Raw genomic sequence first — 24,485 nt, 5'->3', positions numbered from 1 at the left:
TGTATTGTTTTTACCTTAAATTACAGTGTTGACAAAGGTTCATTGTTTATAATTTGGCAAATTCCTTATCCCAAAAATCACAAAACACATGGCAAATTTGCATTGAAATAAGTATGCATGTCATTGAAACAAATCATATTTTAATATCAGTTTGCACCAGGGACTAACTTTAAAACAGTTGGAAAACTAACTCCCACAAAGACATTTCAGTTTGAACTTGAATTGACTAATGTAATCTGTGAAAACATGGGATTGAAACAGTGTAGTCCTAATGGCTAATCCATTGAATGTGTTTCAGAATATCGACAGTCAGGTCAGTATATCAAACATGGCATCACAGACTGATGAATGGGGAGGGCTGTAGCCTTGGTTGAGCCAGCTGTCAGGCATTGCGTTGACAGTGTCTATCTCAACAGTGAACAGTGAGAAAGATTTCTCTGCAATGAATAGAGTAAGACATTTGGTCAACGGTACAATAGACAAAACTGTCCAATATATTATAAGTTAAAGATGCTTGTGTGTCGTCATTTTCTAAATCTCAATTTTTAAAAATTCTTGTGTGGGTGAAGACAGACCTGAGGAACCGGCAGCAGGGGGACCATCTGGAAGCATACCTCACATTGACTATAAATGTGACCACCTATTGCTGATTTCTTTTATAAAATAGCCCTGAAATTGTTTTTGTTATTGTTTATTTCTTTGTTTTTTGAAATCCAAGAAAATCAAGAGCAGGCAGGATGCAAACTTTGCAAATAGATCTTTATTGTGGTTCTTCTTGGAAAAAAATGTTTTAAAAAAATTCTTATTTGTCATGATGAGAAACAATTTCGCCTTGGCATGCTGTCAAACTCCGATGCAGGCCACCACCACCACAGCTTCAAAAAAAATCCAAGGGAAAATCCTGTCTTTCACTTAAAAACATCATTTAATGGATGCTTTTATTAATTCCCCCATGTAACCATGAGTCAAATTGGCATTTTCAGTACAGTGAAGTCTTGGTATCACTGGGGACCTCATTCGTTTGGACAGAACACGAGAACAGTTTGCTCCCCCACAGAGTGTTCTTCCAGAAATCTTTTAATAACGACACACAAGAAATAAAGGGAGCAAGAGATTCAAAAAAGATCTGCGAGAATGTAGGAATATAATGTACAAAGTGATGCGAGAAAGGAGGGAGAAGAGAAAGTCTGCTAATGCGACAGACAGTTACTGAGTGAGAAGAGATTGCAAAAGTTTGAAGTGAGTGGGATGGATTACAGTAAAAGATGTAAGAGCATATTAGCTCAAGATTACAATGCAAACAGAGAGACTGGAAATAGCCATATCAGGTTTGATACAGTGCAATTACTGTTTCTTATATACCGTACAGCAATAAAAAGGCCTTTGTGTCATCTTTCTCCCACTCAACTAAACCGTCTCGGGTGAAAAAGACTATCCTGACAAAGCTGTTCCACTAGAGCGTGCATATTGCTGCTCTCTGTCAGGAGCTGCTCAGCTTTTCAGAGGCCTGTCATGGCAGCAGACAATTTTAGGCGTGATCGCTGACATAAGCACAGCTCCATCAATCTCCAGCACTCACTAACACCAATGCTTGACACTCAATTGCCCCTTATGTTCTATGATTTTAAATTGGGATTAGTCAGAGGAACTCCTTAGTACAGCTGTGCTTGACAGCAAAACTCACGGACAAAGAATTGAGAATATATAGCCGTTTGAACCCCAAGGCGACGCGCTCAATACACATCACATATCTGCACTCCCACTCTCGCCTATGGTCAACAGCTTTGGGCTGTGACGGAGAAGAAAAAAAGACAAGCTATTGCTGTTCTCTGCCTGTCTGCTTTGCTTTTTTTTGTCTTTCCAGTTTCCTGGGTGATTACTGGAGGGCTGATTCTTCTGTGGCACACTTGTTGGCTATGACAATCAGCAATGCATTTACGTGCAGCAGAAATCGAAAGACTGTACCAGTGTATTGCAACACATGGTGCTAATCTTAAAGTTTCTTAATTGCGACATTCCTAGGGCTTTGCTACCCAAAACATTGCACAAGACCCAGAAATCCTTATGACGGCGCGATATTTCGGAGCTTCTCTTAAGCACTTATTGAGGTGTGCGGATTGAGCATCAATGACCTGTCGTGGGCAGGCTTAAATCAAGCGACCTCTAATGCAACCTCAGCAGAAGTCTGACTCTACAAATCTATTGACTTGTGGACAAGTTTTTGCCATATATTTGTCTAATGAAATATTTCCCATTATTAAAATAATAACAATAATTAAAACAAAATAATGATATTTGGAAGGGATCTTTAAATAAGAACATGAAAGTTTGGTTTAGATTCATTTAGTCGAGCAGCTGAAGTGACAACACAGAATTTCCTACCCATAATGTAGATTTTGTTTCCTTTTACGAAGGGTGTGGCTCCGTACCGCGGCGTAGGCATGGACGTCAACGGCTGCCATTGGTCTTTTTCTGGCTCATATACCCTCACCAGGGCCTGTGGTTTGATGTCCGCCCCCATGCCTCCCAATGCGTATACCTTGCCATCTGCAGTGAAATGGACAATGTGGGTAATTTGGGGGGAAAAAAACAAAAAACAAATAAGCATTCAGAGGGAGGAAGTGGTGCATCATGGGCAAATGCAATAACTGACATCCATAGTCTTCTAAAATACAGTATGTTTGTTTGCTTATTATCATCAGTATCATTGACAGTTACAAGATAGCATTGTGATATGATTAACCCGAAGAAAACCGAAGAAAAGACAAGGGCTGACGGGAGAAGCCTGAGCTTATCTAGTCCTGTCCCCATTAGACCAAGGATGCACATCATTACATGACAGAACAGGCATTTCACATTGTGATACTTGTACAGTAATTTTTTTTTTTTCCACGTGAATTTTCTTCCCCAAAGTCATTGATTCGACGTAACACTTGGGTAAAGCTGTCAATGAGCTGTTTGCTCATTGATTAGGGTAAGACTGTCTGATTTGTTAAAGGAGGAATAGCGGAGGGAGGAAAAAATCTTCCACATTCTCGATCTGAAGCACGGTCAAACATATGGGCTTCCATTTCCCCCAGCCATCCACCGTAAAATCCAGACGTGAAAGTGTTGGCTGGACATGGGCGTTGGCTTGATGTAGGTCGCATTGTTGAGAAAACCTGTCCAGTGTACTTGGCGATCAGTTTAGTAACTTCATTGTACACAAATGTTGCAGATTTAATCAAAGGTGGACAGCATTCGCGTATGTCAGCTGTTGAATGTTCTGTCTTTGTGACAGATCTGTTTATTAGGGCATGTTATGACTACCTTATCTTTAGCCTCTGAAATTCCTTCACTTTTGTTATGGGAGCACTGTGTGGTGTCTGTGTGTCTGGCAGAACGCGTTTGTTTGACTTTTGCGCGGTTGTTTTACAAAACTGGAGGTCAATCACGGTAGCGACTAAGAATACTGCCCTTGTATTTTCTTTTAAACGCTGCTAGGGATCCTATGTTGGTCAGTGCAGGGTCAAGAGCATTCCAGAAGCGAGCGCCTATGTTGATAATCGAAAATGATTATAAGGTAGTTCTAAAATGGCCATAGGTAAACACATTGTTCCCGCTCAAATCATAATTCCTTTCCCTCACTTGGAAGCGAATTTGTAAGTTGTACAGAAGACAATTTGTATGGGCCTTGTACATCATCTGAACAGTTATGAAGTGTATCAAATCATAAAATTTTAAAAACTTGGATTTGATGTAAAGCTCATTTGTGTGTGCTCTATACGGAGCTTTGTGGATGATCCGAATTGCTTTCTTCAGAAGGATCAGTCGAGGATGAAGGTGTACTTTGTATGTGTGGCCCCAAATTTTTGCACAATAGATGAGATACGGCAAAATCAATGCACTGTAGAGTGTTTGGAGAGCCTTCTCATCTAGCATTTTTTGGGCTCTAAATAGAATAGAAATGCCTCCGGCTAGCTTATTTTGCAGATATGATATGCACACCAAGCAAAACAAAGGCTAAAACTAAAAAGGGCCAAAAACTACAACAAGCATTCATTGTATCCTTTAAATTGCAATATGTTATTGGTAGTGGGAATTAACAAAATACATATACAGTGGGGAGAACAAGTATTTGATACACTGCCGATTTTGCTGGTTTTCCCACTTGCAAGCCATGTAGAGCTCTGTAATTTGTATCATAAATTCTCTTCAACTGTGAGGGACGGAATTAATACAAAAATCCAGAAAATCACATTGTATAATTTTTAAATAATAAATTTGTATTTAACTGCATGAAATAAGTATTTGATACATTACCAACTAGTAAATATTTCGGCTCTTAGTTCTTTTTTAAGAACCCCTCCTGTTCTCCACTCATTACCGGAAGTAACTGCACCTGTTTAAATTTGTTACCTGTATAAAAGACACTTGTTCACATGCTCAAACAAACAAACTCCAACCTCTCCACAATGGCCAAGACCAAAGAGCAGTGTAAGGACATCAGGGATAAAATAATAGACCTGCACAAGGATGGGATGGGCTACAGGAAAATAAGCAAGCCGCTTGGTAAGAAGGTAACAACTGTTGGAGCGATTATTATAAAATGGAAGAAGTTCAAGTTGACAGTCAATCTGCCTCGTTCTGGGGCTCCATGCAAGATCTCACCTCGTGGGGCATCACTGATCATGAGGAAGGTGAGGGATCAGCCCAGAACTACACGGCAGGACCTGGTCCATGACCTGAACAGAGCTGGAGCCACAGTCTCGAAGAAAACCATCTGAAACACATTACGCCGTCATGGATTAAAATCCTACAGCGCACGCAAGGTCCCGCTGCTGAAGCCAGTGCATGTCCAGACACGTCTGAAGTTTGCCACTGACCATCTGGATGATCCAGGGGAGCAATGGGAGATGGTCATGTGGTCGGATGAGACCAAAATTGAACTTTTTGGTCTAAACTCGGCTCGTCGTGTTTGGAGGAAAAAGAAGGATGAGTACAACCCCAAGAACACCATCCCAACCGTGAAACATGGAGGAGGAAACATCATTTTTTGGGGCTGCTTCTCTCCCAAGGGTACAGGACGACTGCACCGTATTTAGGGGAGGATGGATGGGGCTATGTATCGCCAGATCTTGGCTGACAACCTCCTTCCCTCAGTGAGAGCCCTGAAGATGGATCGTGGCTGGGTCTTCCAGCATGACAACGACCCAAAGCACACAGCCAAGGTAACTAAAGAGTGGCTCCGTAAGAAGCATCTTAAGGTCCTGGAGTGGCCTAGCCAGTCACCAGATCTGAACCCGATAGAAAATCTATGGAGGGAGCTGAAAGTCCGTGTTGCCCGGCAGCAGCCCCGAAACCTGAAGGCTCTGGAGAAGATCTGCATGGAGGAGTGGGCCAAAATCCCTGCAGCAGTGTGTGCAAACCTTGTCAAGGACAACAGGAAACGTTTGGTATCTGTAATAGCAAACAAAGGTTTCTGTACCAAATATTAAGTTCGATTTTTGTGATGTATCAAATACTTATTTCATGCAATTAAATGCAAATTTATTATTTAAAAATCACGTGATTTTCTGTTTTTTTGTATTAGATTCCGTCCCTCACAGTTAAAGAGAATTTATGATCCAAATTACAGACCTCTACATGCTTTGCAAGTGGGAAAACCAGCAAAATCGGCAGTGTATCAAATACTTGTTCTCCCCACTGTACTTTATGCTCCAGTATATTTTACTAGATTTTTCATGTACAGTGGTACCTCTACATATGAGGTTAATTCGTTCCAGGACCTTGTTTGTAAGTTGAAATGGTCGTATGTCGAGCAGGATTTTCCCATTAGAATACATACATTATAATTCCACTAATTCATCGTACAGCCCGAAAACCTACACTAAATACAGCTAGTACTATTGCAAATGGCGATTACACATAGCAAAACAAATAAATTATAAATCAAAATAGGAACATTAATACAGTATAACAATAGTAATAGTAATTCCTGGAAAAATTCTAATGAAAAGGGTTCTAATGGGGCAGTTTATTTTTGCATGCTGTACCTGAACGCACCGTGTGGCTGACGTAACAGTGAGATAGGTGCGGTAGAGATTTTACTTTCTCTTTTCTCTTCTTTTATGCAGCTAACAGTAAGTGTGATGTGTTGCACATGTTCTGAAATAAATGATGAATTGACGAACCTGGCGATTTCTTTGGCGATGTTACCACAATAATAATTGTCACCTTAACTTATAAAGACTGGTGAACAGAGGACTGTTGAGATCGTAGACATTGTATTGTCGAGGCAGTTCATGGAGGCGCACACCACGCTCATATTTTTCTCATCTTTATTTCAATGGCTTTTCCCTTTTTTCACCACACGCACTAACGTTCTTGGAACCCATGTTGATTTCTCTGACAAGAAAATCTGCCATGCGTCCGTCTTGCGGGAAAACAAAGACTCTGCGGAGCTGTCATAAATCGTCGTATTTCGAGCATGTCGTCGGATGTAGAAACAAATGGCAAGTCAAATTTTAAGTCAGATGTCGAAAAGATCGTGTGTCGAAGCGATCGTATGTTGCGGTACTACTGTTTCTGTATTTCACTTGAGAATTTTTTTTCTGATGCCTTATTTTTACTCCCTGCATTTAGAGGCAAGTACTATATGTGCACATTCTACAAATTAGGCATGTCAAATTTTCAACTCTTGCAGATAACGAAATGTAATAAGTAAATAGCGGAGGGTTAAGTCAACCGTAGTTAAAATGCATTCAACTGATTAACTAAGATCTTGGAAACATCGGAGGTGTGGGAAAAGCGACAGTAGCATCGTGAAGGATCAGGACCAGGGAGCATTGCTAATTACCATGCAGCAAATTCTGAGGAGCAAGAAAAAAAACCACTTATGGCACTATTTCAGACAACTTTTGGATGGTAAATACATCAAATACCCGAGCCATGGCATTAATTCAGAGAACAGTTAATAGAAAATATCTGGGGACTTGTGCCAGCCTAAAATCATTGACAATGAGTAACAAACGGTTTCCCCACAGTTAACCTGGTCTAACAGCCTCTAAATGTTCTGCATACACCCCTAAAATATTAGATTACAGGCAACTGTGTTTCTAGTAAAATACTGAAAGTTTGTCTGGAGTCCAAGATATGAATGCAGATAATTACTTAAGATGGAAAAGGATGACACGCTCTGACTTTTTGTATTTGTGGTTCATCTGTTCACGAAGTTAGCAAAGCAATGAGACACATATTTTGATGACATTAACACTACACCGTAAAAACAGAAACGACATTGAATTTACGGTAAAATACTGGCAGCACTTTATTCGACTGGTCTACATTTGCTCAGTAGTTAGAATGTTTGATTGCCAAGAAAACATTTTCTGTTGAAATGCAGACTGAAGAGGGAGGGGACAATGAGCAAAGATGTGGCATGATGTCACCACCATAAGCGGATTTTAAGGCCGAAAAGTGTCATTGCATGTAATTGACTTTCCTATATACTACTATATAAAAGTTGTAAAGCAATAAAACTGCAACAAAAATGAATGAAATGAACATAAAAAATATATTTTTATAATGGGTCAAAATTATTTTTCGAACAGATCCTGTGGCTAGCAACTTAGACGGTCATTTGCTTTGCATATAAATCCACCCCCCCCCCCCCCCCCAAAATATCTTTCTTTTTTTATTATTTTTATTTTTATTTTTTGATTGAAGCAACTTTTGGGGGGATTAAATGATTTAGACACAAATGTCCTACCCATAATATGGCCCAAACACAAAAAGGATTGCTTCAATCAAAGAAAACTTTTTCAATGAAAAATTAAGTGTTCAAATACAAATCTAAAATCTTTTTTTGCATTCAAAAACTTTTACCATTATTGATTTTTTTTTTTTTTTTTGATTGAAGTGATTTTTCTTTTTGAAAATATAGTTTTTTTAGGCAACTTATTTTTTGATTGAAAAATGACAAAAATGTCCTAGCCAAAATGTGGCCCAAACACAAATCAACATTACTTCAATCAAGAAAGTATTTTTTGATTGAAGCAACTTTTTTTGGTTGAAATATATATTTTTTCATTGAAGCAATTTCTTTTTGATTGAATAATAAAGACACAAATCTACCTCCATATGGCTCCACCCAGGGGGTTCCAATTTTTGACTGGGGTAACTACATTGGCACGACACCGGCGGGCATACCATATTCAATGAATGACGATCTTGGCGAAAAGTATTACCTAAGCAGCCTGATTTAGTATTCCCCTCAAGAATGATGGGAAACAAAAAAACACTCATTGTCAACTTATTATTATAAATATTCTTGTAAGTTAATTTTATTGCTGACACTGCGTTTTGGGGTCATCAACATGTTGTGCCCCCCCTGCCCCAAAAGTCAAACTCCGCCTATGGTCACCACCATCAATATCAGTGAATAAAATAGGGAGGGGGGATAACTTGCTAGTAATTACATTCTTCAGGGACTAAAATAATAATGGTGTACAGCCAAACTATTTTTGAAAGTGATGTGTAATATATTACTTTTTTGAGTAACTAGCCACAACACTGGTGTCAAGTCACCCATCACTCAATAGCATTTTTGTTATTGCTTTCAAGCTCCATTAGTTAAATTATACCATAGAATAGTCGTTATAGTAGTCGATAATAAGCAAACTAAGAAAACAAAGGTGCTCCAGCACTGCAGTGCCAGTCATTAAGATTTAAAAAATAGGGGGAGCCAAATGCTGAGCAAGTAAATCTTGTAAGCCTGTTAAGGAAATGCAAGGTCAGAAAATCGAAGACGTTGAAGGGAAGGATGGAAAGTAGGAAGGGAGGATGGAGGAATGGGTGAGGGGTGCAGTGAACCCTAAGCCATGTTCCAGATTAGCAGCCCATTAGCGCGCAGAGAGTTGTGTCGAAATGGGAAAAAGTGAGCCACTGTGGGACAGCGAGGATGACTGCTCAGTCATGCAGACGGATGGCACGGCCACCAAGCTGTTGCTCAAACTGTGAAGAATTCAGCACTAATAAATATGTCGCTCACTATGAGTGTGATCGCCGCAAAAATTTCCATTTACTATTGAGAAGATCCTACTCTACTGTAAAAAGCAGATGCTGCTTTCTCTCTTGAGAGAAGGTGCTTGCATGTGATGCATTTTGGGAATTGAAGAAAATGCCTTTCCTCAAACCAGAAAACCTTTTAAAGATCTTTGCTTGTTTGGCTCTCACTCGGGAGTCGGGTGGCCTGAGCAGAACATAATTGCAAAGGGACACACTTAAGGTATAAGCATCAATAAAAAAAATTTTAAAAAATTTTTAATTGACCACAATGTACTGTACATTTTTGTATGATTTGTGTTTGCATCAGCTGCCTTAGATGAATTTGTTTTAAGGGCATACTGTATAAGATTCATCTTAAAAGAGCAAAGATATTATTAATGACCCTGAACACACACACACACATACTATATTTAGTGCTCGCAAGCTAGAAGTAGTTGTAGTTGAACAGGAAAAAAAAAATAAATTCATATAATCACTTAACAAAGAATGCTTAACACCTCCTCTCAAAAAACAATTCACACATCCGATGTAGAATAAGCGTTCAGAACCTGATTGAAAACAATTCATGAAATAATAAATAATATATATTTATTAAATTTATTGGTATTATCCCATTTTTACAGTCTTTCATATTACCGCCGGTGAATTTATGTCTGTGGTGAAAATGGAAATTATGACAATAGAATTCAAAAGGAATTCACCACTGAAGTGGTTTTAGTATTTTACTATTCATATCAGTTAGGAATGTGAAAATGTTACTAAAAAGGCCACTTCTACAATTAAGAAATGTGGAATAGAATAGAATAGAATAGAATAGAATAGAATAGAATAGAATAGAATAGAATAGAATAGGTCTTTATTGTCATTGTCAACAACAGAACATTGTGAACAACGAAATTGGACGTGGCACTCCAGTATAAACATATGTATTTGATAAATAAAATAAATGAATAGAAAATATATGCTCTAGAGCTATAAGTGCATAATTATAACTTACTTAGAATGAAAAATGTACATGATGAAAATAGTGGAATGAGCATGTTTATTTCAAATTACACGCGGTATTTTATGCTCCTGAATGAAATGGACAACTTGGATGTGTGCAGAAGCAAGTCTATTCTGGCCCTGGTCTCGGAATGAGGAAGTAGGCGGATGTGACGTTAATGGGTGAGATCACATTCGATCTCTATTACTACATTCGACATCTATTCAGCCATGGTATTGTATGCAAAAGGACTGCAGATTAAACTGACTTTGCGGATTAATTTGTTTATTTTTGTTTACTTTTCGCGTCACACCAGCCCAATGTGCTGCAGGCTTTTGTTGCTACAACAGGGAGAGTGGTGTGAGCCTTTCTGAGTTTCCTTTTTGGATTTCCAAAAGATTCTGTTCACCACGAAGAATGGGCAAAACAGGTCCGAAAACCAAGGGATCATTGGACGGACGAGGAAGTGAGAGACCTCCGTGTTTTATATTATGTCAAATATTGGGATCATGGCACACGTTTTAATAAGGAGATGGCTTGCATTTTGTGGGTGACAATGCTCCCTGTCCACCGAGAAGGCGGGAGTGGCCGCCTCCCTCAGCCGACGACCTGTCGCACACTATGGTCGACGGCCAACGTAGGCGAGAGCATCCGTGCTCGGGCAGCCACGCGCTGTCGTCACCGGTTCTCGATTGTGTCGAGACTTCCACCTTCCTCAGCTCTCTTCACGTGCCCGCCTAGAGAGTGCTATACGCAGCTTGGGCTTGGGCAGCCACGCGCTCCAACGTTGGCCGGTTTGTCCACCGAGAATGTGAATTTTCGACGTTCATTCCCCTGCTGCGTCCCCTGCGACAGGGATACCACGGGCTGAAACTTGCTCGACGCCGGAGACTGGTTGATCGGTGAAGACAATCACCCCCACCGCCGTGACATGAGTCGGGGTAGTTTTTTGTGATTTTTCAAGTTCGAGAGGAGGGAAAGAAACTTTGAAGAGCCACTCGGTTTGAGTTAGCATGTAGCCTAGCTCTTAGTCTCAGAGTCCCCTCAGGAAAATGACAAGAGCCGGACTAACGCTGGTGGCATAAAATACCGTTCGGGAACTTTATGAAGTCGGCGATTTTACCATTATGCAGTAATTTAGCCCTGTCGTACTGAATAAATACATTTTTAATATTTCATATTCCATTTAGCACAAGACTTATTTATCAAGACCATACAATTTATTTAGCAATTGGGCATATACTTAGATACAAAGAATATCCTGTAAAAATATTGGAGTAAAGCGATAAAAACAATTTTGCAGTCTGCTCACTGTCGCCTTTTTCTCATTCTGAATCTTCCTCCTCCAATGGGCTGAATTCTAAATTCGCTGAAACGCTACTCCGCTGGCCTCATCACCTAGATGGAGGCACCAGAGTGCTATAAGGACTCTATATAAGTAGATTTAAAGACTCATTTCTCGTCATTTGCGCTTTTCCAAATTGTTGTACATAAGTCGATTTGTCTCAAAATATGATTTTAATGGCAATAATAATGCTTTTTAAGAATTTTTTATGGGGTTACATGCGCTGATTTATACAGTTGAGTTACAAATAAAGTCAGCTGACTGAGCTTTTGAGTCATTATCAGCGGGTTAACATGGTTGAAATTCAAGTTCCCAAGATATTATATGTAACTCTATGTAATAGTTTATTGTATATGTGCAAGTGCACCCGTGTTTTGGCCAAGCGTTGGTTTAATCATGTGCAGTCTCCTCTAATTAAGGAGCGCTGGCTCTATTCTTTGCCCATCACCAAGGGAGTCGCCATGGCAACCGCAGCGTAACCTACAGACTTATTATGGTGTGGCGGTTTGACGGCGCGGTGCCTGGCGACCAAAGCCGTTATCACCAAGAGGCAGACCAGTGAGTCACAGCAAAGTGTAAATGCGCTGCTTTCTTTTTTGTGATGTTGCCTCTCCTCTAAAGCTGTAGTTGAGAAAATTCAATCGAATACTTTGATGATCTCCAAGCATCTTTTATTAGTGACATCCCACTCTTGTCTACATCTAGTTGTCACTCTCTCGATCATCCCCTTTTGGCTATTTATATCTCCACTTTGATGCTCTTTTTCCCCTATTTGCTTAATTGACTCCTCCGTTTGTCCTTTTCGCAACCTCCTTTGTAGTGCCTTTTATTTTTTATTTTATCTTACTCTTATCTGAAGGAGCATAAAAAAGAAAAACACACCTCTTAAATTGTATGAACCCTCATTTTTGCAGCAGTGGTGGAGATAGTACAGAAAAAAAAGAAAAGAGAAAAAATGACAAATTGCTATAGAATAGTTGTTGTGGGTGTACAAGGTTAAACTTTGCCCAGTGAGAAACTGAGTTGTTATTCATTTTACGTAGCATTGAAATACATTCTAATGCAAGTTTTTTCAAGCACTTCAAGGACTTTTGGTAAAATAGCAGTATCAAATCATCTTGAGAAGTAAAGAGTTATCAACAAAGAGGAACTGTTATGAACTTCAAAAAGGGCCTGATTGTACTACATGAACATGGTAAATCACAACCAAATCAATAAAGATCTCTGGTACCTATGTAAGCACCGGAGCATGTTCAATGGGATTTAACTTGCTTTTTAATTCAACCTTGGACCCTGCCTGCGAACACATGGTTAAATACCTTCACAAGGGATTCAATCGGCACCAGCCGTGTCCATAGTCCGGGCCGGGGGCCAAATGCGGCCTGTGGTCAAATTTCATCCAGCCCCAAGCCTCTGTCATAAAATCAATAACATCTGGCCTGCACACAGACTTAATAAATTGGTCAGCAGTACTGCCACCAGCATATGAAGTAGCTTACACACTAAATGCTGCTCCACATTTACCCACTAAAAGGCAGCAGCACTCTAAACAACATTACCCCGTGTGAACCTTTACTCCCAATTTTCTAAAATGGTGACAATCAACAAAAAAAGGTGACTGCGACGGCCGACGCTTCAGGGATAGGTGGAAATTGGACTATTTCTTCTCTAAAATACGAAGCAACTTTGTCTGCCTCATTTGCAATGAGACAGTCGCTGTTTTTAAAGAGTTGAATGTGAGGCAATAATAGCAAACAAGACATGCTGACATGTACGACAAGATTACAGGGAAGATACGCAGCGAGAAATTGAAGCAACTTGAAGTTAGTTTAATGTTACAGCAGCAGTATTTCGCAAGAGACCGAGAGTCGAAAGAGAACGCCACAAGATTAGTAGCGAGATTGTTGAAATTATTAATTAAAAAAAAAAATAATGAAGCAAATGTGACACACATGCTTGCTAAAATTTGCTTAAATATATTGTTCTCCATAAAGGTCGTCAGCCAAGGTCGGCCCCTCACATTTTTACCATGCCAAATCTGGCCCCCTTTGCAAAAAGTTTGGACACCCCTGATCTACACGGTTTGTATTAAAGCAAAATGAGGGTACTTTCAGTTTTGGTCGATTTCTGCTGGGCAGGTGGACAAAAGCGGAAGTGTTGTGCCTTAAGGAAGGCTGCAGTTTCCATGAGGACCAGCGCACAGTATCGTAAAATCCTAATCTCTGATGGCCTGCAGGTGGATTTAACTGCATTTCTGTTTTCAGCGGATGTGTGATGGATGAATAGTGATGAGTTAATGAATCCAGTTGTGGTAAACAATATCATATGACGATTTTGAAAATAAGAAACGTTTGATTTTGTACCGTATTCCCCCAGCGCCCTCACCCCCACCTGCTCCCAAACTCATCAGCGACAGACTCCCTGACAAGTTCCAGTGGCGGGAGGGTAACGCCAGGGAGTGAATTCCGGGCTAATGTTTATTTTTGAGTGTTCTTTTATCCTGGTAGCCTCCCTTTTTTTTGTCCCCTCGGACAAACCTTTTCGTCTCTTTTGTTGCTCTGCTATCTTTGCAGTAGTGTTGAGTCGGTCTCGAATGATTCGTTCATTGTTAATGAATCGTTTGGAGGAACAAATCCGAACTAATCACCTTCCGCACTGATTTATTCTTAAGTAAGTTGGGATTTGTGTGGGAGAGCGTTGAGCGTTGAATTGCAAGCTGCAGCGTCTGACATCGCGCACGACCAATCAGAAGATAGCATTATTGCAAACAGGGGAGGGAGCTTGGGCAAACAATTCGTTTGAACAAATCTTTTTACCAAACAAATCGTAATGGATTTGTTCCCTCAAGTGAACTGTTTATCCAGTCACTACTTTGCAGAATTTGTGCGAAACCCTTCACATCGGCTTCTATCTTTATAACAAATGGGGAAAGAGGGAAGTGACGTGTGCCGTAAAACATTCAGCACATAGTTTTTTTGTGTGGCAGGGTTCCTGCCACCATCCTCAAAGTTAATTAGTGCCGGTGAAAGCGATACTGACCCCCTCAGGCCATAACAGAGGTGTCATTCAACTAGTTGTCAGTCGACATATAATCACAAATGTTATGAAAATATTTTGTAAAGGTTGACAAGTTTCTTAGTGTTGCTTTAAATTAGAATTTGACATGTTTCACGTCATGTGTCACCTACATGCTGAAGGCGCCACAGTGTTTATTTGGTAGATTACCCGCACATATATGAATTACTCAACTTCGATCACTGTTCACACTTGAAAAAAACATATAATAGAGAATATGCTGGGAAAAACTCCATAAAGAGATGTATGCAAAACAAACTGTCATGAAACAGGTATATTTTGTCATTAAAATGTAACTCAAGATACTCCGAATAATTTATCAACTAAATTTAAAAAGTAATAGCTATTTTATCATTCTAAATAGAAATCCTACAAACCTTGCATGTTTTATAGAATTGTTCTACATTAATACTTGATGTATAAATTTGTATTTAGACATATGCACTAGACTTTTTTGCAAACACACTGGCAAACGCTGGAACGGGGCGGAACGGCGTACCGGGAAGAACTTTTCAGGCGGAACGCCGTTTCGGCATCCGGTGCTTTGATCCCGAAAATATGACAGCAGCTGTCAAAACCCCATGTTTGGAAAAAAAAAAAAAAAAAAAACCCTGCCATGCTGCCACACACGCATCTCAATAAGAACAATCTACTAACGTCAGATTTACACACACAAGTGTAAACAACAAGTATGATAAAGAGTTTGTGTAGCGTCATCAGTTTCCACCGATATATTCTATTCATTTATTTACTCTCCGTAGTTCTTCCCAGCATCTCTCTGTATCTGACAAGTAGGGGTTAGATCGGGCCTAAGAAATCCAGCCCGACCCAGCCCAGCCTGCGGGTGTTAAAGCCCGACCCGGCCCTATCAATTAACTTGATTTACAGGCCCAAACCCGAAAAAATACCCCGAAATTGTATGTTTTATTTGTTTGGACTCAGGAGAAGGAGGAAATGCGGGGATGCGATGCGTGGTTGCATTTTGTGTGATCACATTTGTGACAATGCCTGTCCATAAACATAGCAAATTAAAGCCTGTCTTTTGTAACTAATTCTCCCAGTTAAAAAATAAACATTTATATCTTTTATACCGTATTGGCCCAAATATAAGAGGGCCCTGATTATAAGACGACCCCCTCTTTTTCTCAAGTTTGAAAAAAGACTTTTTGAACACCAAATTAATTTTTAGGCAGAAAATAATTACAGTACATCTGAAACAAATGATTATAACAATATATTTGAGAGAAAAAGCATGTTATTTTGCCTCATTCAAATCTTAATATCTGAAAATTTAAATATGCAAACTAAAGTGCAACCACATTCGTAAATGAATGGCTTCTGGTTTTTGAAATGTAAATAAACCAATTTGTTGTGATAAAACAATAAAATTGCAATAACTGCATTAACCTACAAAGTGAGGTCTAACTGCAACTGTAGTTTTGAAAACAAATCTGAATAAGGAAAAACATTGCAATAAAATAGTGCAAACTGGTTAAACTTGAGAGTAGCTGAGATCTGTCATGACAGAACATTACTCCTCAAGTTCAGCATTCGCTTCAATGATATCTGGCGCCATCTAGCGTCGTGAATGGGTATAATGTCTAGACCCCGAATATAAGACGATTCCCACTTTTTCAGGCTTATTTCAATGCAAAAAAACACCGTCTTATATTCCGGCTAATACGGCATTTGTGTGTCTATTCTGTCCAGCGGATAATGATTTTGACATTTATTTTATTTTGAGTTGGCAGAAAAAAACGCAAGTTTTCTCAATGTGTAAATAGTCTATATATTTTTATGATAATTATAAATGCATTTAAACAAAGAAATAACGCTGGAAAAGTTTGTTAAATATATTTCTCGTATGGGAGCAAAGCGTCACATTTGTTTACATTCAGCAAAGTCGACACAGGTTTCTGTATAGCCTTTTCAACAATCAATTTGAAGCCTTTCCATGCCGCACTCTCCTTTTTTATATTCCTTAGTTCAACATCCATACATCGTTTTAGTATACATGTATAAATATATATTTATTACAAAAAAAAAAAAAAAGTTAGCGAGAGAGAAGTCCGGCCCAACCCGAACGAAAACAATTGACATTTTTGGCCCGACCCGGCCAGAAATTCGGGTTCAATCGGTTGGGTTCGGGCATAAGATCTATCCTCGACAAAAAAAAAAAAAAAAACAAAAAAAAACTTGTTGACTTAACGGTGCAATGCAACAGAAAAATTGATCAGATATTTAAGAGAGAGTAAAGAGTTGAATAAGTTTGTTTTGTATTATTTTATTGTATTTGGGTGGTTCAGAACACCTTCCATGTTAATGTGCACTTATTTTGTTAATTTATGTAAGGCTATGCTAGGCTATGTAAAGTCTATGCTTGCTTTGTCTTCAAAATATATTGCATTTCACTTTGCATAATATAAGTAATTTTCACTTTTAAAAAAAAAAAAAAAAAAAAAAGGATTTTATTATTATTGAATGGATCTTTATTATTAAAAAAAAAACAAAGCCAGTGTTTTCAGTATATTATCTTCAATGTTAAAGTATATCCTATGTTCTTGAATAGTTAAAATTGACGTTTTGCCCTTAAATTTGAGGAAATATAAAAAATAGACAGCGTTTTAGATGGAATTTTGTAAACCAGTGAAAAAATACTACCGTATTTTGAATGAAAATCTGTTTCGCATTAATGCCTTGTTCTGGTGTAATGCAGCAGCCTAATGCATGTATGAAACCTTTTAATTAATTCATTCATTTTCTGAGCCACTTAAGCTCACGAAGGTCACGGGGGCGTTGGAGCCAATGGAGTTCCGGCAAGAAATTCTAGCCACTTTCACCACTGCTTATAATGTGATGGTTATTTTCATCTTCATTTAGAAATAACAGAAAATTTGGTCCTGACCTTTCCATTTCTGTCAGTGTGATCTTAAAGTCCACTTTCTCCATTGACAACGTCTTATAACACATAAACCTTTCTCACTTTATAATCTGGGAAGCTGGCAGCAGTAAGCTCCTCTCCCATTTCTTGGAATTTAAGGGCTCAGAAAGTTGCCAAAATAAACCTTATGACTGACCAGCAGGAAATTTTGAGTTAATTACAACTTTGAAAATGGGGGCTAAAAATAACATTTAAAAGAACTGTATAAGACATTTCATTCCTGTCTACTTTAAGGAACACTGGACTTTATTTGTGACGCAGCAATGTAGGATAAGTGCGGGATTTAAAAGATTATTACAATGTTCATACAACGGACAAAATTATTAAGAACTGCTGACAAAATATTGTTACATAACACTTTGAACATATTAGTGGTGTAAAATGCAGCTCTTTTAAATGAGTTGTTGTGATTTCACCTTTTACTTGTTTACAGGGCAAGTGATCATTTAAGAATACCTTTAAATTGTTTCACACTTGGATGTAAAATAATTTCTATCGTGATAGGTATAATTTTGAAGTATTGCACATTAATATTTTTTTTTTCTTTATGTTTTTGACATAAGGTTGTATGCTGTAATAAACAATGAAAAAATACATTCACTGTGACCATTTCTAATGCACAGGGGTATGTTATATGAACTCACTGAGTTTGCCATCCCTGAAACATCCTAAAAACATTGCCAGTCCACGCACCCAACTACCATTTCAAACTTTTGATCACAAGTTCATTACATGATGATCAATTATTCTCTTCTTAAAAATAATCATCCCACAAGTAGCCTAAAATTCACTTCCTATATCAAATAAAAGCTACTCATTCGACCAATTGTGCTTGGTAAACACAATGACAGGATGTCATTTAGTTTTGCAGTATGTGATGTAATTGTTGTTTCAAACTGTAAACCCATAGGTGTCAAATTGTAGAAGGTCTTTAATGATCCATGCACACAATGGTTCAATATGGGGATGAATTGGATTAGACAGGAACCATTTGTATTAAATTTCAAAAGACAGCGCTTGCTTCAACACTGCAGACTCACATTTTGTTTCAATTTATAGTGGCGTAACATAAGGTCTCAAAAAGCAAATGGTGCTTTTGCAATGAGATGAATTTGAACCACAAGGATGACTTCAAATTACGCTTGACAGATGAAAACATACACATCTAAACTCAAAAGTGTGTTCTTCTAACAGTAGCATCATTTCAGAGCACTTTGTTTTCCACTAACTGTCCACAACTTACATTCACAGTAACGGGTTGATGGATGATTGAAAAGACATTACAACTTTACATAACGGCTTTATCAATCTATCTTTATATAGATAAATATATAGCTTTCCCTTCACCTACAAAGCTATAAATGTTCAAGTGGCATGGCTGGAGCTTGCTGGCCTTTGAGTTGAGATTTATTTGTCTTTTCAAGAATCTCAAAATTAGATTGGAAGGCAATACCTCAGTTATTAGGCTCCTTTCCTGTCAAACCATGTTGGAGATATATTGGGTAGCCAGACACTCTCGGCTTATTTAAGAGTAGACTTCAAATCAATACATTACGCTCCAGTGTGGTAGGCCTGAAGGGAACTCATTTTAAAATGTTTTCCAACCTCTATGTCTCTTCATGGAAGCGTTTAATTATGTCAACTATATTCACGCTACACAAGGTTCTCAACTGTCACGCGTCGAGCATGTCCTTCACGCATTTGAGTTCGTTCTCACAACACAATACATTTTCTCGCAGCCTTCATTGGTGATCTAAATAAAATGCTCTTTGTATATAGTCGAATTGTCTCAAAGTTTGCAGAAAGGCACTTGGACACTCCACAGAGGTGGACTGATGAAACCAAAGTTGAATTGTTTGGGAGTAACACACAACATCATGTGTGGAGGAAAATTCGAACAACTCACCAACATCAACACCTCATTCCCACCGTGAAGCATGGTGGAGGGAGCATCATGATTTGGGGCTGTTTTGCTGCCGCGTGGACAACTTGCAATCATTAATGGAAAAATGAATTCAAATGTTTATCAGGATGTTTTGCAGGAAAAACTGAGGCTGTCTGTCAGACAGTTGAAGCTAAAAAGAGGATGGATACTGCAACAAGACAGTGATCCAAAACACGGAAGTAAATCAACTTCAGAATTGTTTCAGAGGAACAATATACATGTTCTGGAGTGGCCAAGTCAAAGTGCAGACTTTGAACCCCATTGAGATGCTGTGGCATTACCTAAAGACAGTGATTCATGCTAGACATCCCAGGAATCTGTCAGAGCTACAGCAGTTTTGTAGAGAGGAATGGGCCAAGATCAGTCCTGATCGATGTGCCAGACAGATCTGCAGCTACAGGAAGGGTCTGGTTGAAGTTATTGCTGCCAAAGGGGGGGGGACACACACAAAATATTAAAAGTGATGGTTCACTTTTTCCACCTTCTGTCATTGTTCGCATACTATCGTCAATAAAATATGAAAAACCTATAAATGTTTGGGTGGGTTTAGTTAAAGCAGACACTGTTTTTTCATCCGTGTGATTTTAACAAAGATCAGATCACATTTGATGGTGACTTTATGCAGAAATATGACAAATTCCAAAAGGTTCAGATACTTTTTCATACCACTGTAGTTTTGTATTATAATTTTGTGTCTATTATTTGTCAACATCACATTTCAATCCATACACATCTCTATAATAATGTCAAACATTTTGATGTAAAGAATACAGGTTGTCATGCATTAACTTGGTACTGTTTGATGAGGGTGATACTTTCAAAGCTTACAAAATCGAGTTAACAAGCACATGAAAGCCAGTTGTCTACTAATACTCAGAAATACAGATAAGTGTATGCGTCACAAAGGGCCTCGGAAAGAGTTGACGATTTAAAAGAGGTCGTGACAATCAATTTATCACTGGTGATACCTTCCGAGTTAGCAGAGTTAGCTTAAAAAGCAGGAGAAATTCGCTAGTCAACCAAAAAAAAAAAAATATATATATATATATATATATATATGTATACTGTAGTATGTATAAATAAAATTACGCCATGCACATACAAATAAAGTTCAACATATACATCATAAAGCACCACTGATAAAATACAGACAGTTGAAAATTCAAAAGAGGTAATTTTTTTAATCAACTTACCGTATTTTTTGGACTATAAGTCGCACCTGAGTATAAGTCGCACCAGCCACAAAATGCCCAACGAAGAGGAAAAAAATACAAATAAGTCGCATCGGAGTATAAGGCGCATTTTGGGGGGGAAATTTACTTGATAAAATCCAACACATAGAACAAATATGTCATCTTGAAAGGCAATTTCAAATAAAAATACAATGGAGAGCAACATGCTGAATAGGTGTACAGTATGATAATGTTACATGATGCTTGAACAACAAAATGCGAACGTGGCCGGTATGTTAACGCATCATAGCTATTATGAGTTATTCAGATAACCATAGCATAAAGAACATGCTAACAAGTTTACCAAACCATCAGCGTCACTCCAAATCACCAAAATAACATGTGAAATGATATAATAATGTGTTAATAATTTCACACATAAGTCGCTCCAGAGTATAAGTCGCACCCCCAGCCAAACTAGGAAAACAACTGCAACTTATAGTCGGAAAAATAGGGTACCTCTGAATATACTGGACAGCCAGCCATTCAAGTGAATGGGGTCTGCCCTCATCGAAGTGCTGTTTGGAACTATTCGAGGCTTCATTACCGAAGTAAAATCGTATAATTGATCCCTATGGGAGTGTCGCAACTCTCTTTCTACATGGTTCTGATCATGACTATTCTGGTGACTGAATAAGTTGCAGGTAATTCAAAACAATGACCGCTAATTAATACTTAAAACAAACAAAAAATTTGCATGTACTTAAAAATAGTTGCCAAGTCTGGCTTAATTGATAACAACTTATAGGGTGATCTATGGATTTATTTAATATATATACTGTATACACCCACACACAGTCTAAACATTTTTCATGAATTGAAACCCTGGCCACTGCATCAACATGTTGTTTCACTGTTCAAATTAATCTTCATGTCAATGCCAATTTGACACCTGACTAATTTCGAACCAAAGAGGCTAAATCAAAGCTGATAAGATGTTGAAATGATTGGTTGTGTGTACGACAGGTTTGTTATCTGCTGTTTTAATTCATGAGCCAAGTATAATCACAGCATAATTGAATGTGACTGTGCTTTAAGTAACAAAATAAGAGGTTTTATGAGAGCACAAAATGTGAGTGGGACGATGATGATGATTGTGATAGTGATGCTGATGACGAGGTAGAGAGACAACGGCTTTGATGCTTGCAGACCTGTCCTAATTTGTAAAATGAAGTGAAGCTCGTAAACTTTGACAGTTTTGACAGCTATACACATGCATGCACAAATACATTAGCACAGACTCGCTTGCTCCCGACATTTGAAGAAAGACCAATCATGTAAATTGTCTGATATGTTACGTTGTGCAGGCATGACAGCATGATTGAAATGGGTTGCATGTGATGACAGGGCATTGATGTAATGAAAAAGACAATGAATTGGATGGAGAGAGATATCAGAGACTTTTATACAAGACTTTGTCATATGCTTCACATTCAGCATCACAGTAGTACTGCGATTTGCTTGCATGCTTTATCAAAGAGTCCGAAAAGAAACAGAATGATTCAACACAGCAAGTACAGAAAGGAAATGAAAAACTTGTATTGTAAAAATATACCTATACCGTATATTATTAAAATATTTGTTATCTGCACTTCAAAGACTGTACAGGGTGTAATGTCCAGAAAAAAACAATAATATTTGATCATTAGCCGATGTGGTGAGGAAAAATAACAATGCTACACCAGCCCGAAGAATACCACACAACCATTCAGATTGCTTATGATTGGGACGCATTCTGATTAACGTACTTACACTATTGAAGCCTCCAAAAACAGCTTTGACTGATGTAATAGTTATTGGCAAAATTTTTAGGCATATTCGGTCACCACTAGTAACAATTAGCATTGTAGTTAAAAAAAAAAAACATAGCCTTTCTGAATATTGCTTCTGAGAATCGTGTAACACAATGCATTTTCTAGTATTTTCATTAGGATGGTGCATCATGTCCAGTGTTGTTAATAATGGTGTTAGAGTATAACGACGTTTCTGACAGATTTATTGTTTTCAGTACTGAGTAATCTAAATAATTACTTTTCCCATCTTTGCGACGCCGATATTGCTATTGAAGAAGTGAGGGGGCGCGGTACTACAATTTGGTTGAATTAAACGCGAGTTGTCAGATTTTTTCACTGCTGCCCGGATAAAGCAAAGCGGGAGGGGGGAAGAGGGAAAGGGTTGGTGACACCGTCGCAAACACAATGATGATTGGCTAGGTGGCTCGGAGCATTAGCATAGTATTTGCGTTCTTGTTAGCATTAGCATTTAACGTGGTGACCGTCATGAGTCAAACGACTCTTGGGCAACTTTTGTTGCCTAGGTAGTTACAATTAATTGAAAATAATGTACTATTTTCCTGCTGGGTGGGCATTATCATCACCACGTTGGCATAGTCCTTGTAAAAAATGTACTTCAAATACAAAAATATATTACATATTATAAGCGAATTAAGTAATGGTGCTGTGAGATCCAAATTTAATATTTAGTATGACTTCCATGGGCTTGAAGGACTGCATCCATGCGGTTCGGCAAGGATTCATACAATTTATTGATGAAGTCATCAGAAACATCAAAGAACGCAGTCTTGGATGCCTCCCAGAGTTCATCAACATTCTTGGGTTTCGTCTTCCATGCTTCCTCTTTCATCCTCTTCATGTCTGGTGACTGGGCTGGCCAGTCCTGGAGGATCTTGATCTTCTTTGCCTTGAGGAACATTGAGGTAGAGGTTGAAGTATGCGATGGAGCACGATCCTGCTGCAGAATTTGTCCCTTTTTATGGTAAGGAATGTAAGAGGCAGCTAAGATTTGTTGATATTTCAGACTATTTATGTTGCCTTCCACTCTGCAGATCTCTCCCACACACACCCATACTGGATGTAAACCCAGACCATGATTTTGCCACCACCAAACTTCACTGTTTTGTGGCAAAAGGTGGATTTTTCAGATGAATCTTCCATTGAATAATACAAATATTGCAGGAGACCTACTGGAGCCCGCATGGATCCGAGATTCACTCAGAAAACAACCAGACATGAACAGGATGAAAGAGGAAGCATGGAAGACGAAACCCAAGAATGTTGATGAACTCTGGTAGGCATGCCAGACTGCTTTCTTTGATGTTCCTGATGACTTCATCAATAAATTGTATGAATCCTTGCCGAACCGCGTGGATGCAGTCCTTCAAGCCCATGGAAGTCACACAAAATATTTAAATTTGGATCTCACAGCGCCACTACTTAATTCGCTTATGTTATGTAACATATTTTTGTATTTAAAGTACATTTTTTTGTTCAATTTTCACATTACTTTCTGTAGGTGACAAAAATTTTGTCTTGCCAAAATTTGACCTTTATGTCTTAATTAAATGCTAAATCTTTTTTCATTGAAACAAATATATTTTTGAAGATTCAACATTATTTGGGAGGGTCTTAGCTTTCATATAATCTATTTCTGAAACCAATTGAATAATTAAAAGTCAGGTTATTAGCAATTGTTTCTACAAAATGGATGAGCGACAAGACTTTTGTCAGGGACTGTACATACAGTGCCTTGCAAAAGTATTCGGCCCCCTTGAACCTTGCAACCTTTCGCCACATTTCAGGCTTCAAACATAAAGATATAAAATTTTAATTTTTTGTCAAGAATCAACAACAAGTGGGACACAATCGTGAAGTGGAACAAAATTTATTGGATATTTTAAACTTTTTTAACAAATAAAAACCTGAAAAGTGGGGCGTGCAATATTATTCGGCCCCCTTGCGTTAATACTTTGTAGCGCCACCTTTTGCTTCAATTACAGCTGCAAGTCGCTTGAGATATGTTTCTATCAGTTTTGCACATCGAGAGACTGACATTCTTGCCCATTTTTCCTTTTCCTCGAGCTCAGTGAGGTTGGATGGAGAGTGTTTGTGAACAGC

The 24,485-nt window shown here is 38.5% G+C and overlaps 1 protein-coding gene across 3 annotated transcripts in view; it reads right to left on the bottom strand.

Annotated features, from left to right (window-relative positions):
• Positions 1-24,485, bottom strand: part of LOC130912546 (kelch domain-containing protein 8B-like) — a 150,794-nt gene that overhangs the window by 40,513 nt on the left and 85,796 nt on the right. For 2 of the 3 annotated variants that reach the window (XM_057830694.1, XM_057830695.1), the window contains one exon: positions 2,383-2,547. The exons of the other annotated variant lie outside the window; for it this stretch is intronic. In XM_057830694.1, coding sequence (XP_057686677.1) covers positions 2,383-2,547 — 165 coding nt within the window. The remainder of the gene's footprint in view (positions 1-2,382; positions 2,548-24,485) is intronic. 3 annotated transcript variants of the gene reach the window in all.

Source organism: Corythoichthys intestinalis, chromosome 2 (genome assembly GCF_030265065.1).
Source record: "Corythoichthys intestinalis isolate RoL2023-P3 chromosome 2, ASM3026506v1, whole genome shotgun sequence".
Lineage (NCBI taxonomy): Eukaryota > Metazoa > Chordata > Actinopteri > Syngnathiformes > Syngnathidae > Corythoichthys > Corythoichthys intestinalis.
Note: the sequence above shows the minus strand (reverse complement) of the source record. Positions and strands in the feature narration are given on the sequence as shown.